General features: G+C 40.1%; 1 protein-coding gene across 1 annotated transcript; it reads right to left on the bottom strand.

Moving 5' to 3' along the window:
• Positions 1–223: 223 nt before the first annotated feature.
• Positions 224–7,654, bottom strand: SSMEM1 (serine-rich single-pass membrane protein 1). The gene is given in 3 exon segments (XM_006887195.1): positions 224–723; positions 3,396–3,453; positions 7,472–7,654. Coding segments are annotated over 3 exon segments (741 nt in total).
• Between the last annotated feature and the right edge of the window lie 3,786 nt (positions 7,655–11,440).

The following is an 11,440-nucleotide window of genomic DNA, read 5'->3' as shown; positions in this document are numbered from 1 at the left end:
AGCACAATAGATGTAGATCTTTGATGTTCCAATGATGTCATGCACAAAATCACTGGCCTGATGTTTGGACAAAGACTTGTCCGAATTTGTACCTCTTGAATTCCATACGTCATTAGTTGAGAGATCTTGTCGTCAAAACCTTCTCACCTAGCGTTCTGGTGAGGTTTTGTGTTTCATTCACCTCTTTCATTTGACTTCAAGTAAGTTTAAGAGTTGATAAAAGTCAAAATGAACTGAATTTGGTATTAATGGTGGCTACAGAATTTTCCTTTTACACAGCTTACTTCTTAGGGGCTTCCACTGAAGGCTCTTGAAGGAAATGGCGAATCAACCATTCATTGGTTCTTACGGCTTTACAATGGAGGCAGGGTCTTTCCCAGCTCTGGGAAATCTTTCTCAGATTGTTTTGCCGCAGGCCTGGTTTCCTCCTCCTGATGCTGGCTGGGGATGGCTGGAGTTCATTCTCACTCTCTTTCCACGAGGAGAGTGCCGAGTTTGACTCTTCACTCTCACATTCAGTGCTCTCACTGTCGTGTTGGATTTGCTTTCTTTGGTTGAGTTGAGACTGGAGCCTGGATCGTCTTCCTTCAAGATAAGCATTGACCAAAACCATTTCTGAGTCCGTGACAGGGGCCAGTTGGAAATGCTTTGTTTTCTTTATCCCTTTTAAAGAGTCCCAGATGGAATCTTTGCTGTCCTGCTTATAGGAAGTATCTTTGCTTGCTAGAAACGAACAACACAAATCAAAAGTTAGTGAGACGCATCATTGGCTACGGTAACTTCAGACTACAACTTCTTATTCTTACTGGCTAGATGCCAAGCCACCACTTTTCTCCTGTCATCTGCAGGAGGCTGGCTCCGTGATCCAGCACCACCACCATCGCCTACAGGCCAGATGGGTCAGAATGGGGCTGACCTTTTGTGGAACCCTGATATAAGATCGAGGGGAAAGATCTCTCAACTTTTTCAGAGAAGTTTCTTTTTCTTTGGCCCTGAAGTTAGGTAGATTCAAATGTAATATGAATGTGATGAAGATGACAGGAAACAGAAAGGGATCTTTCTCTATGCAGAGGTCTGTTAGAGGGGCTTGAACCAGCTCACAAGAGCTGAGTGTTCAAGTTTCAAGAATTTTGTGAAACTGTTATTAAATCATAATTACTAAAAATTAAATTCTACAAACTTACAATTAAATCAGTGTATTAAAAATAAGGTTAATCACTCCTGTCACTTCCTAATGATTTTCTTACTGTATTTTGATTTATGCTTTTGAAGTTATTAAGCAATGTGTGCTGATAGACTTGTGTGTCCAGCTCCTCACCCAGAAAGATCCTGTGGGCAACTTGAAACTTACTTATGGCACAAAAAAACAAATACTGCATAGTGCCACTGTTGTAAAACGGGACTGACATAGGGGTTGGGGGGGAGACTGAGAAAGATGGGATCAATTATATATACTGCATTGAAATGGATGAGAGAGAACTATTTAAAAGTGATATATGATTAGGATTACTGTCATGACAGGAGTCCAGAATGAAGGCTAACTAGTGGAGTGGACTTTGGGGGAGGGATTGTATAACAATGAAAGACTTTTTCTTTTACCTTTCAAAGAGAAGATTGAACTGGAGGGGAGAGGTGGGCAGAGAGAAAAGTGCAACAATGAATGAATGGAAATCCAAAATCTCTGTAAATTTTTATTAAAATTAATAATTGTTGTTGTTGTTGTTATGTGCCGTCGGGTCACTTGTGACTCATAGCGACCCTATGTATAACAGAACTAAACTCTGCTCTGCAAAAAATATTTTTAAAAAATAAATTGACTTATGGGAATAACTGTACCATGAAAATCAGCAAGCATTTAAAATCAGAGCTTGATTAATTGTCTAGAAAGACAGGTGGAAAGCATGTTACTAATTCAGGTGACATTTCAAAGTGTCATACCTACAGCCATTGCATGAGAATAACTCACACACACACACACACACACACACACACACACACACAAATGAGGAACTATTCTTCCAGTAGTCTAAAATTCAGAGTGATAGATTGACTCAGCAGCTGCCACAGTGGGTTTAAACATAGGACGACTGTGAGAATGGTCCATGACTGGGCAGTGTTTTGTTCTGTGATATAAAGGGTCGCTATGAGTTGGAACCTAACAACAACCATATTCTGAAACTAAAATCCAACTCAGCAAAGTCATTTGCGTCATTGACAACCAAGTTAAGTTCTAGTGTACTCTTTTTGTTTAACTTTCATTTTACTCCTTAAATTAAAGGAAAGTAATATTTGAAAGTAATAGTGGCATGCACTTCCTAAACAACATGCCTCTGGAAACTCTATGAACTTTAAGAAATGATGATAGTTATAGAAAGGCTTCAGATGACAATAAACAACAATAACACTTGTGCTAAAACAACTTTTGTTTATCAGTCAAATACATAGATTGGCCAGGGACACAGATGTTTGACAAAAAGCAAGGAAAGCATTTAGTGAGACTCAAAATGACACTATGGAACTGATCATAGCAAAATATTTTTATATCTTATTATTTGCAAATTGTATGTTTTATCAGTAAAAATTTTCATAAACACACTTACATATATTTTTGGATAGTCAGTTACTAAAAATTTCTAGCACAGCAGAGCTTAAGGGTTACCAGGAGTTGGGAAGAGGGAGATGAGTAAAGTGATTTTTTTTGAAATTTTCTTTTTGGTGATAATAAGCATAGCAGGCCATGAACTAATTAACGGCTTTCCACGTGTACAATTCAGTACTATCAATTATACTTTGCACTGTGTTCCCAGTCTAGCTACTTTTACCCACATGGTCAGCCAAAACTGACTTGGACTTACTTGCCCCTAAACTTCTGTTTTAGAGTTAATGTTGACACTTGATATAATTTTGATCTATATAATTCTTTAAAAGAATGCAATGCTCATGGTAAACATTTTTTTACTAATTAAGGTAAATGGTGGTTGACTATGAAACTAGAAATGGCTGATACCCAGTTACCATTACTGAAAAATTCTGTATAGAATCAATGAAATGAATTCTGATCAAAGAGTGAGAAAACATGAAACAGAATTTCAAATTTTTACAGAATGTGGACTTACTAGGTCACTGAGATTGAAGAATTCCTGAATGTATCACTCTAAGAAAATCTTCAAACTATGAATTGAAATTATCACCTGAAGTTCCCTTTAAATTAAAAAAAAAAGGCTTATCTTCTAATAGATTACTGGGAAAAGATTTTATGTGTAGTTCTTGATTCTATAGTAACAACCACCAGTGTGGAGAGACCATACAACCCTCTCAGTTTGTCACCTCTGTTATCTGCCTTCCACAGTCAGCACACATTTCTGTGATCACAGCTCGATATTTCTGGCTCTCACCTTTACTTTCTGGAGAGCTTGTCCCACTGTCTTCATTCTTTTTGCTTTTCTCAGATATCTATGTTGAAAATATAAATTAGTAATGACAATTCTCAATTCGTTGGTGTTGTTCACTAATGATTGCTTCTTTTTTTAATTTTATTTTATTATTTTTGTGTGTGTACCATCAAATCAGATCTGACTGGTACAGGAGGAGATTGCCCCTCCTTCCCCGGCAGAGCATCTGGTGGATTCGAACCGTGCACCTCTGGGATTGTAGTTGCAGCTTCTTGCCACTAGGCCACCAGAGCTCCCCTTTATGATTGCTTCTTAAGAAACACCATTGCCTTAGGCTCTTCAACAATGTCTAATTTTAAACATTCAGTGCAGTTCAATAAGTATTGAGTTCCTCTTTGTAGTGGTCCAATTTTTGTTAGCTCTGGTGGCCTAGTGGTAAAAAGCTGCACTGCAACCCCAAAGGCACACAGTTAGTGGTCACCAGCTACTCCGTGGGAGAAGGGTGGACAATTAATTACGTCCTGTGCAATTAACTGCCTCTGAAAACCCGCTGTAGGGTCAGCTATGTCCAGCCCTACAGTATACGATAACAACAGCAGGAAGTTTGCGTTTTAAGTTTTTTTATAGTGACATGTGTGAGGATGATTAAGAAAAGATCATAAACCTGACATTTGGATATTGCTGTTGGTTGCTTTTGAGTCCCTTGTGACTCACAGTGAGGCCAGGTGACCAGCTTCTGCAAGGCCATGGCTGGAAGTCCTTTTGGAGGAGGCATCAGGCCGCGGAACTGGCTCAGCAGCTAACCATCACCACCAACCACTGCTAACTTTTAAACCAAGTTTAAAGCGGCAACTTAACCTTTGAGGTTTACAAAGTGTGTGTGTGTGTGTGTGTGTGTGTGTGTGTGTGTGTGTGCCATCAAATTGGATCTGACTGGTACAGGAGGACATTGCCAGTCCTTCTCCAGCACAGCATCTGGTGGATTTGAACCATGTACCTCTGGGGTTGCAGTGCAGCTTCTTGCCACTAGGCCACCAGAGCTCCGTGAGGTTGCAAATTTACAAAATAAGAGGACTCAAGATTTCCAGAGTAACCCAGAAAAGAGGAGCAGCTGACTCATGGTATATAATTGGAGGGATTTTAATTTTATTCTTTGTACATTCCTATGAGTTTCCCACATTCTAAAAGTGTTTAAAAACAAAGGTGAGTTGACAACATTTCCACCAAAAGCTTCTACGTCTGATTTGATGTCAAGTGAAAACATAATTCCACAGTCAAAAGAAAAAGTTTACATCAAGTTAAGTGGAGTCATATGAACTGTGGTTTCCAAAAGCACCTTATTGACTGTCTTTGTGTGATGTAGTGAGTGGGGCAAGGTGGAATGGTGAAGAAATGTGGGTTGAGGCTTTCTCTGCCTTGAATCAACACCGTCATCTTGCTAAGCCATTTACCACCTCAGACACTCAATTTCCTCCTATACAAAATGGGAAATTTGGATTAGTATTATCTGGAAAAGTACTAGTAACTAGCAGTCTAAATAAATACTAAGCAAATAAATGTATACACCGAACTTAGTATTTCTGATCTATGAAAGCACAGGGGCAAATACATCTTACAAAGGAGCCAACCCAGAGGAAATTGGTGTGCTTTACTTTCAAGGATAATTACCACCACACATTGCCCTCACATTTTGCCATCACTCCAAGGTTTGTAAATAAAGGCTCATGGTTGAGCAGAGAAAATGAGTTCAAAGTGAAGGGAAAATTTCATCCTCCTTGACTCACTCATGCTCACATCTGGGTCTCAGATTTCAAATCTGAGGCCATTGAAAAGAAGCAGTCCAACTGATTGTAGCTGCCACAGGGATGCAGGGTGAAAGATGAAACCTCTGGGACAATTTTGGTTTAATCCACCCTGAAGAGATGTAATTCAACATTTCACACTACACTTCGAAACCAACAAAAGAGGAGGAAGCTAAAAGCTATTCCCCCTCCCCTGCTATGAATCAATTGTGTGTCACTGCACAAGTTACTGAATTTCTTAGGGCCTTATCAATAAAAAAGGGGGACAATGTTACTATCTTCTTCTTGTTAGGTCCCATTCAGTCAGTTCCAATTCACAGTGGTCCTGGGTAGAACAAAATAAAAAACACTGTGCCATCCACATAATTGATATTATGTTTGAGCCCCTTGTCATAACCACTATGTCAATCTGAGAGTCTTCTCAATTTTTTGTGATCCTCTATTCAGCAGTAACTGGCTTGTTTACAAACAAGAGACTGGACGACATGTTTTCCCAAGGTCCTTATGCCTCAGAGATCTGTTAACCCAAAGAGCTAATGCAAGCAAGAAAGTAGAGGAATACCTCAGACCTTTTCAGTGGGCTTCCTGATGAAATTGTCAGTGATCAATTTCAATTTTTGGTAAATGTTCTAAAGTAGCTTTTCTTGCCAGTCAAGTAAATTCAATATACTTAGCCAGAGAGTCTAAGATGTGTATAAGCTATCACTACTCCCAATCTCCCTTTGGCAAAGTATTCACATTTAAGAAGCATTTAGAACTTTAGTTGGAGCTTTTTCTTGGGGATGTAGGGAAGAGAGACTACAATTATTAAAATAGGATCCATCTGGCATGGACAGAGCACTCCGTTCCCTCTCCATCTTGAGTGGACTGAGCATGCAATCTAGCTGACCACTGCCATGCCAGCATCTGGCTGTGCTGCTCAGTGATGGGGTTTGATTAATCATCAACCTGGAATTAATGGCCAACCAGAATTCTGTGTCAGCAGTCTATAAGAACTTGGTTACCCATCATAATGTGGCATCACGGTCCAGATAAAGTAGGCTATGTCCCTGCTAAGAGTGTGGAATTTTCTTCTGCAAGTAGATGATCTAAAGGGTGATTTTAGTTCTGCTCCAGTTAATTCTTTGTCTGACAGGGAATCTAGCCTCTTTCTAAGTTCTGCCCCCACCCCCAGATCTACAACATATCAACCATAAATATGTTGATAACTTTTGTATGAAAGCTATAAAAGTAGTTTTTCTTTCTTGTTGTATACCGTCGAATCGGATCCTACTGGCACAGGAGGAGATTGCCCATCCTTCTCCATCCTTCTCCTAATCCATCTGGTGGATTAAAACCACACTCCTTTAGGATTGCAGCACAGCCTCTTGACACTAGGCCACCATAGATTCCTTACAAAACTAATTTGAAGGTCAACCAGGACAGTCATTTATCCCAGCTCATGGCCAAATAGCAAACAAACTACCTGTCTCAAGATTGCAGAATTTAAAAAATTTATGATGCAACTACAAGACAAAATTAGGAGGCCATTAAAAGTGCTATTATGTGAATGGGGAAGAAAGCAGGATATTAAATGTAATATAATATCAATCATGTAAGATCAAAGGTAGAGAGAGAGGTGGATACCAGTCATGTAAAACCAAGCTAGAAAGAAAAATGGATAGAAAGAAATTGGCATAAGGATAAAACCAAAAACATTAGAAAGACATACTCCAAAATATTGGCAGTGGTTATCCTCAAATAAAACGATTACAGTACATTACATTTAAATTATCTCTTCAAACTTTTCTACATTTTTGGTCATGCTACAATGAGAATGCACTATTTTTAAAACTAGAAAATGAACTAGAAAAGATTACTTTCATGAAAGAAAAAATAGTCTCTGGAGAATCCCCTAACACATAGTTGTCGGAGTAGAACCGCCCCATAGGGTTGCCTATAGGCTGTAATCTCTGTAAAAGTTGATCACTAAGTCTTTGGCTCTCAGAGGGGCTGACGGGTTTGAACCACTGATCTCTTAGTTAGCAACCATGCACTTTACCATCCACCAAGATTCCTTGGTCTCAGACTATTGTATGCCCTCAAGTTGATTTTGACACACAGCAACTCTATATATAGGGTAAAGGAGAACTTCCCATAGGATTTCCAAGACCAGTGATTTAGAACCATTGTTCTTTCAGTTGGCAGCAGAGGGCTTAACCAGCCCTTAACTTATTTACTTACTTATTATTACTTATTAGTAAACAATATTATTTAAAACTAAAAAGGATATCCTACCCAGACAGAAGTCCTAGAGAAAACCAGCAGGATCAAGATAATGACAAAATACCAAAGCAGGAAGTTGCCTATTGTTCCACAAGAGTCATCCTTCCGGCATTCATGATCCTGGTTTGGAATGGGGATTGTTAAAGGCGAGGGAGGAGGATTCATTTCCCAAAATAAGGAAAAAAGGTCTCCCATGGTGGCACCTTTCTTAACAACTACGCAAACATGCTCAAAGACATTAAGATGACTGAGAAGTCTTTTTCTTCATGATGTATGACGACTTCCTTGGCAACCTATTATGACATACACTTAAGCAACAGACCAATGCTTCTTAGATTTTCTGTTTCTGGAAGAGTTTATCTAAATTAGTTCTGTAAAAGTTTATTGGCACATTCTGTTTTAACTCTTTTTCTTAAATATATGTTAGTTGTTGTTGTTGTTATTAAGTACCACCAAGTTATAGATGACTCATAGTGACCCCATAAACAAAAGACCTGAACACTTATATAACTTTCATCATTTCCCATGTTCATAGAGCTTCTGGAGGCAAGCTATTTCAGAAGTGGATGCCACTCCTGCTTCAAAGCTTGTTTGGTTTTTGTGGGGTTTTGTTGTTGTTTGTTTGTTTTTTAATTTTTTTGTGTGTGCATGGTCCAATCAGATCTGACTGGTACAGGAGGAGATAGTCCCTCCTTCTCCAGAAGAGCATCTGGTGTATTCAAACCGCTCGCCTCTGGGATTGCAGTGCAGCTTCTTGCCACTAGGCCACCAAAGCTCTACGTGCTTCCTAGCTTGCTTGTTTTAATTGGGGAGCTCCACCAAACACTGTCCACCACGGGTACCATTATTGCATTTTATACGTCAGCATCACAGTTAATGTTTGTGGTGGTGGTGGTGGTGTTTTAAATCTAAGCCTCTGAGTAATTTTTTAAGTTTCTTTAATAGGCATAATTTGTTTTTGTTATATGTTGTCAAGTATGAACTAACTCACAGTCAGCCCTCCAGCACGTTTTCAGAGACTGCACTGTCAACCCTAACACAGGGATTCAAATCCACCAGCTGTTCGGCAGGACAAAAGTGGACAAACTCCTCCCGTTCAATTTAAAATCTGCAAACCCACTCAAGAGTCAGTTATGAGTTGATTCTAACTTGATTGTACGTAACAACACCACAACCATACTAGAGAATATTATCCATTTGTCTCCTGCTGAGCAGCTGGTGGGTTCAAACTTTGCAACTCTGCATTGGGCAGCACACTATCTACCACTAGGCCACCAGCTCTCCCTTATAGGCACATTATTACTTAACACAATTCTAATGCCACATGGACATCAAACTTGGATGGAAGTACGTAAGCCTTGGAAAAAACTGCACAAAAATTCATAGATTACATAGATACAGAGGGATGTCTATCTGTGTTTCATTGACTATGCAAAGGCACTTGACTGTGTGGATCAGAATAAACTGTGGCTGACTCTGAGAAGAATGGGAATACCAGAACACTTGATCATGCTAATGAGAAACCTATACTTGGACCAAGAGGCAGTCATCAGAACAGAGCAAGGAAACACTGCATGGTTCAAAATTGGGAAGGGCGTACGCCAGGGATGTGTCCTGTCTCCATACCTTTTCAACTTGTATGCAGAACAGATTATCCGGGAGGCTGGGCTCTATGAGGAGAAGTGTGGGGTCTATATTGGTGGAAGATCTATCAACAATCTACGATATGCAGATGATACAACCCTGCTAGCTGAAACTGAGGAGGACCTGAAGCGCTTGCTGCAGAGGGTCAAGGACTGCAGCCTACAATATGGATTGAGGCTCAATGTCAAGAAGACAAAGATTCTCACCACTGGGCCAATTGGCATCATCAGGATGGATGGTGAAGAGACTGAGATTGTTCACAGCTTCAGTTTGCTTGGCTCCACAGTCAACACTCTCAGCACCAGCAGCCAGGAAATTAGAAGTATTGCCATGGGAAAGTCTGCTGTTAGGGACCTCTCCAAAGTACTGAAGAGCAATGGTGTCTCTTTGGAGACTAAGTTGCGTCTGATACAGGCCATGGTCTTTGCAATCACTTGTTATGCATCAGAGAGCTGGGCAATGACTAGGGAGGATAGAAGGAGAATTGATGCTGGAGAAGAGTATTGAGGGTACCATGGACTGCTAGGAAAACAAACATATTCATCCTGGAAAGGGTTAAACCAGGCTGCTCCTTGGAGGCAAGGATTCTAAGGCTCCGTCTAACATACTTTGGACATGTTGCAAGGAGGGACAGGTCCTTGGAGAGGGACATCATGCTTGGTAGGGTGGAGGGACAGCGCAGAAGGGGAAGGCCCCCTATGAGGTGGATTGATTCAGTGACTGGGGTAATCGGGATGAGTGTGTCAGAGATGGTGTGATTGGCACAGGACAGAGCAGAGTTCAGGGATGTTGTACATAGGGTCGCTATGAGTTGCAAGCGACTCGACAGCACATAACAACAACAACAACACATAGATATTGAGATGTGTTCTCATGAATGACATCCAATGTCTACAGTGGCCTCAAAGAGTCAAACACGAAGAGATGAGTACGTTAATTTGATTCTATGAGAAACCTTTGACCGAATGATTTCCAAGTTAGTTCTCTAGCTTGAAAAACAGTGAAAACACCACTTCTGTTAATGCAATATAAAAAATCTCAAAAATTCCACTATTTAAGAACTATGATAGTTTTTTTCATTAATTTTAGTGGACATTTACAGAGCTAGGGTTTCCATTCATTCATTGTTGCACTTTTCTCCCTGCCGACCCCTCCCCCCCCAGTTCACTCTTCTGATTGAAAAATAAAAGAAAAACTCTTTCATTGTTATGCAATCCCTTCCCCCAAGTCCACTCCACTGTGCAGCCTTCATTCTACACTCCTGACATGACAATAATACCCAATAATGTATCCCTTTTAAACAGTCCTCTTTAAAACTATACTTGCAGCCTTCATTAATAGACAAAGTTTCAATAACTTAATTTTCTTATATTTGACCTTAGGAGTATGTTAGGCATCATTTTGGAGATTGGGATGCCTAGAATGTAATAATCCACTACCTTGTGACACATTACGTTTTTATGGGACACCTTTTTGCCATCTCCCAAGGACAAGTGACCCAGGCCATGTGCTTCTTGGACACTTGATGCTGCATCTCACCAGGTAGCAGCTGGGGACACCTACCACCTCTCCTTACATGCACCTGAGACTGAGCATTCCAGGCAGTATCCAGAAAGTTCGGATTTTTATAACCCTGCACCTTATCAGGGGTGCATTGTAGGGTTTTGTATGTGAAATAAAATCAAACTTGAACTCTCTGATGGAACATTTTCCTCAGAATTAGAATGAGTTCTGCCACAGAATACGTTAGGAAAAAAGAACGATTTTTCCTACACCTCAAAACCACTAACAACGTTGACAACAAAACACATTATCTGGAGACTTTGCATTTGCTGTTGTTGCACCCTCCTCACGCATATATTTTACAATTTATCCAGGGTCAGAACACTTGTAGTTTGGGGTTCTTGTTTTTTGCCAAGAGAGAGGTAAGAAATGGCTTGTCACTGCTGATGAGGTCTGGACAGTATCACGTACCTGGTGTCCTACAATCTATTACCCTGATTAATAAAATCTGAGAAAGGCATGTCCATAGCCCTAAAGAAATTAAAAATTATATATAATAATATAGATATATATACACACATACATATATATCTATACGTGTGTGTATATATACTGCTGTTGTTGTTATGTGTCATTGAGTCGTTTGCGACTCATAGCGACCCTATGTACAAGAGCCCTAAATGCCATTCTATCCTGTGTCAACCTCACCATCTCAAACACTTTCATTCCCACCACTCCACTCACAAAATCAATCCATCTCCTCAAAGGTCTTCCTCTCCTGCTCTGTCCCTCCACTCTACGAAACATGATGTCCCTCTCCAAGGACCAGTCCCT

This window comes from Elephantulus edwardii, unplaced genomic scaffold, assembly GCF_000299155.1.
Source record: "Elephantulus edwardii isolate Elephantulus edwardi_28Jun2011 unplaced genomic scaffold, EleEdw1.0 scaffold00055, whole genome shotgun sequence".
NCBI lineage: Eukaryota > Metazoa > Chordata > Mammalia > Macroscelidea > Macroscelididae > Elephantulus > Elephantulus edwardii.
This window is presented reverse-complemented; position numbering and strand designations above follow the sequence as displayed.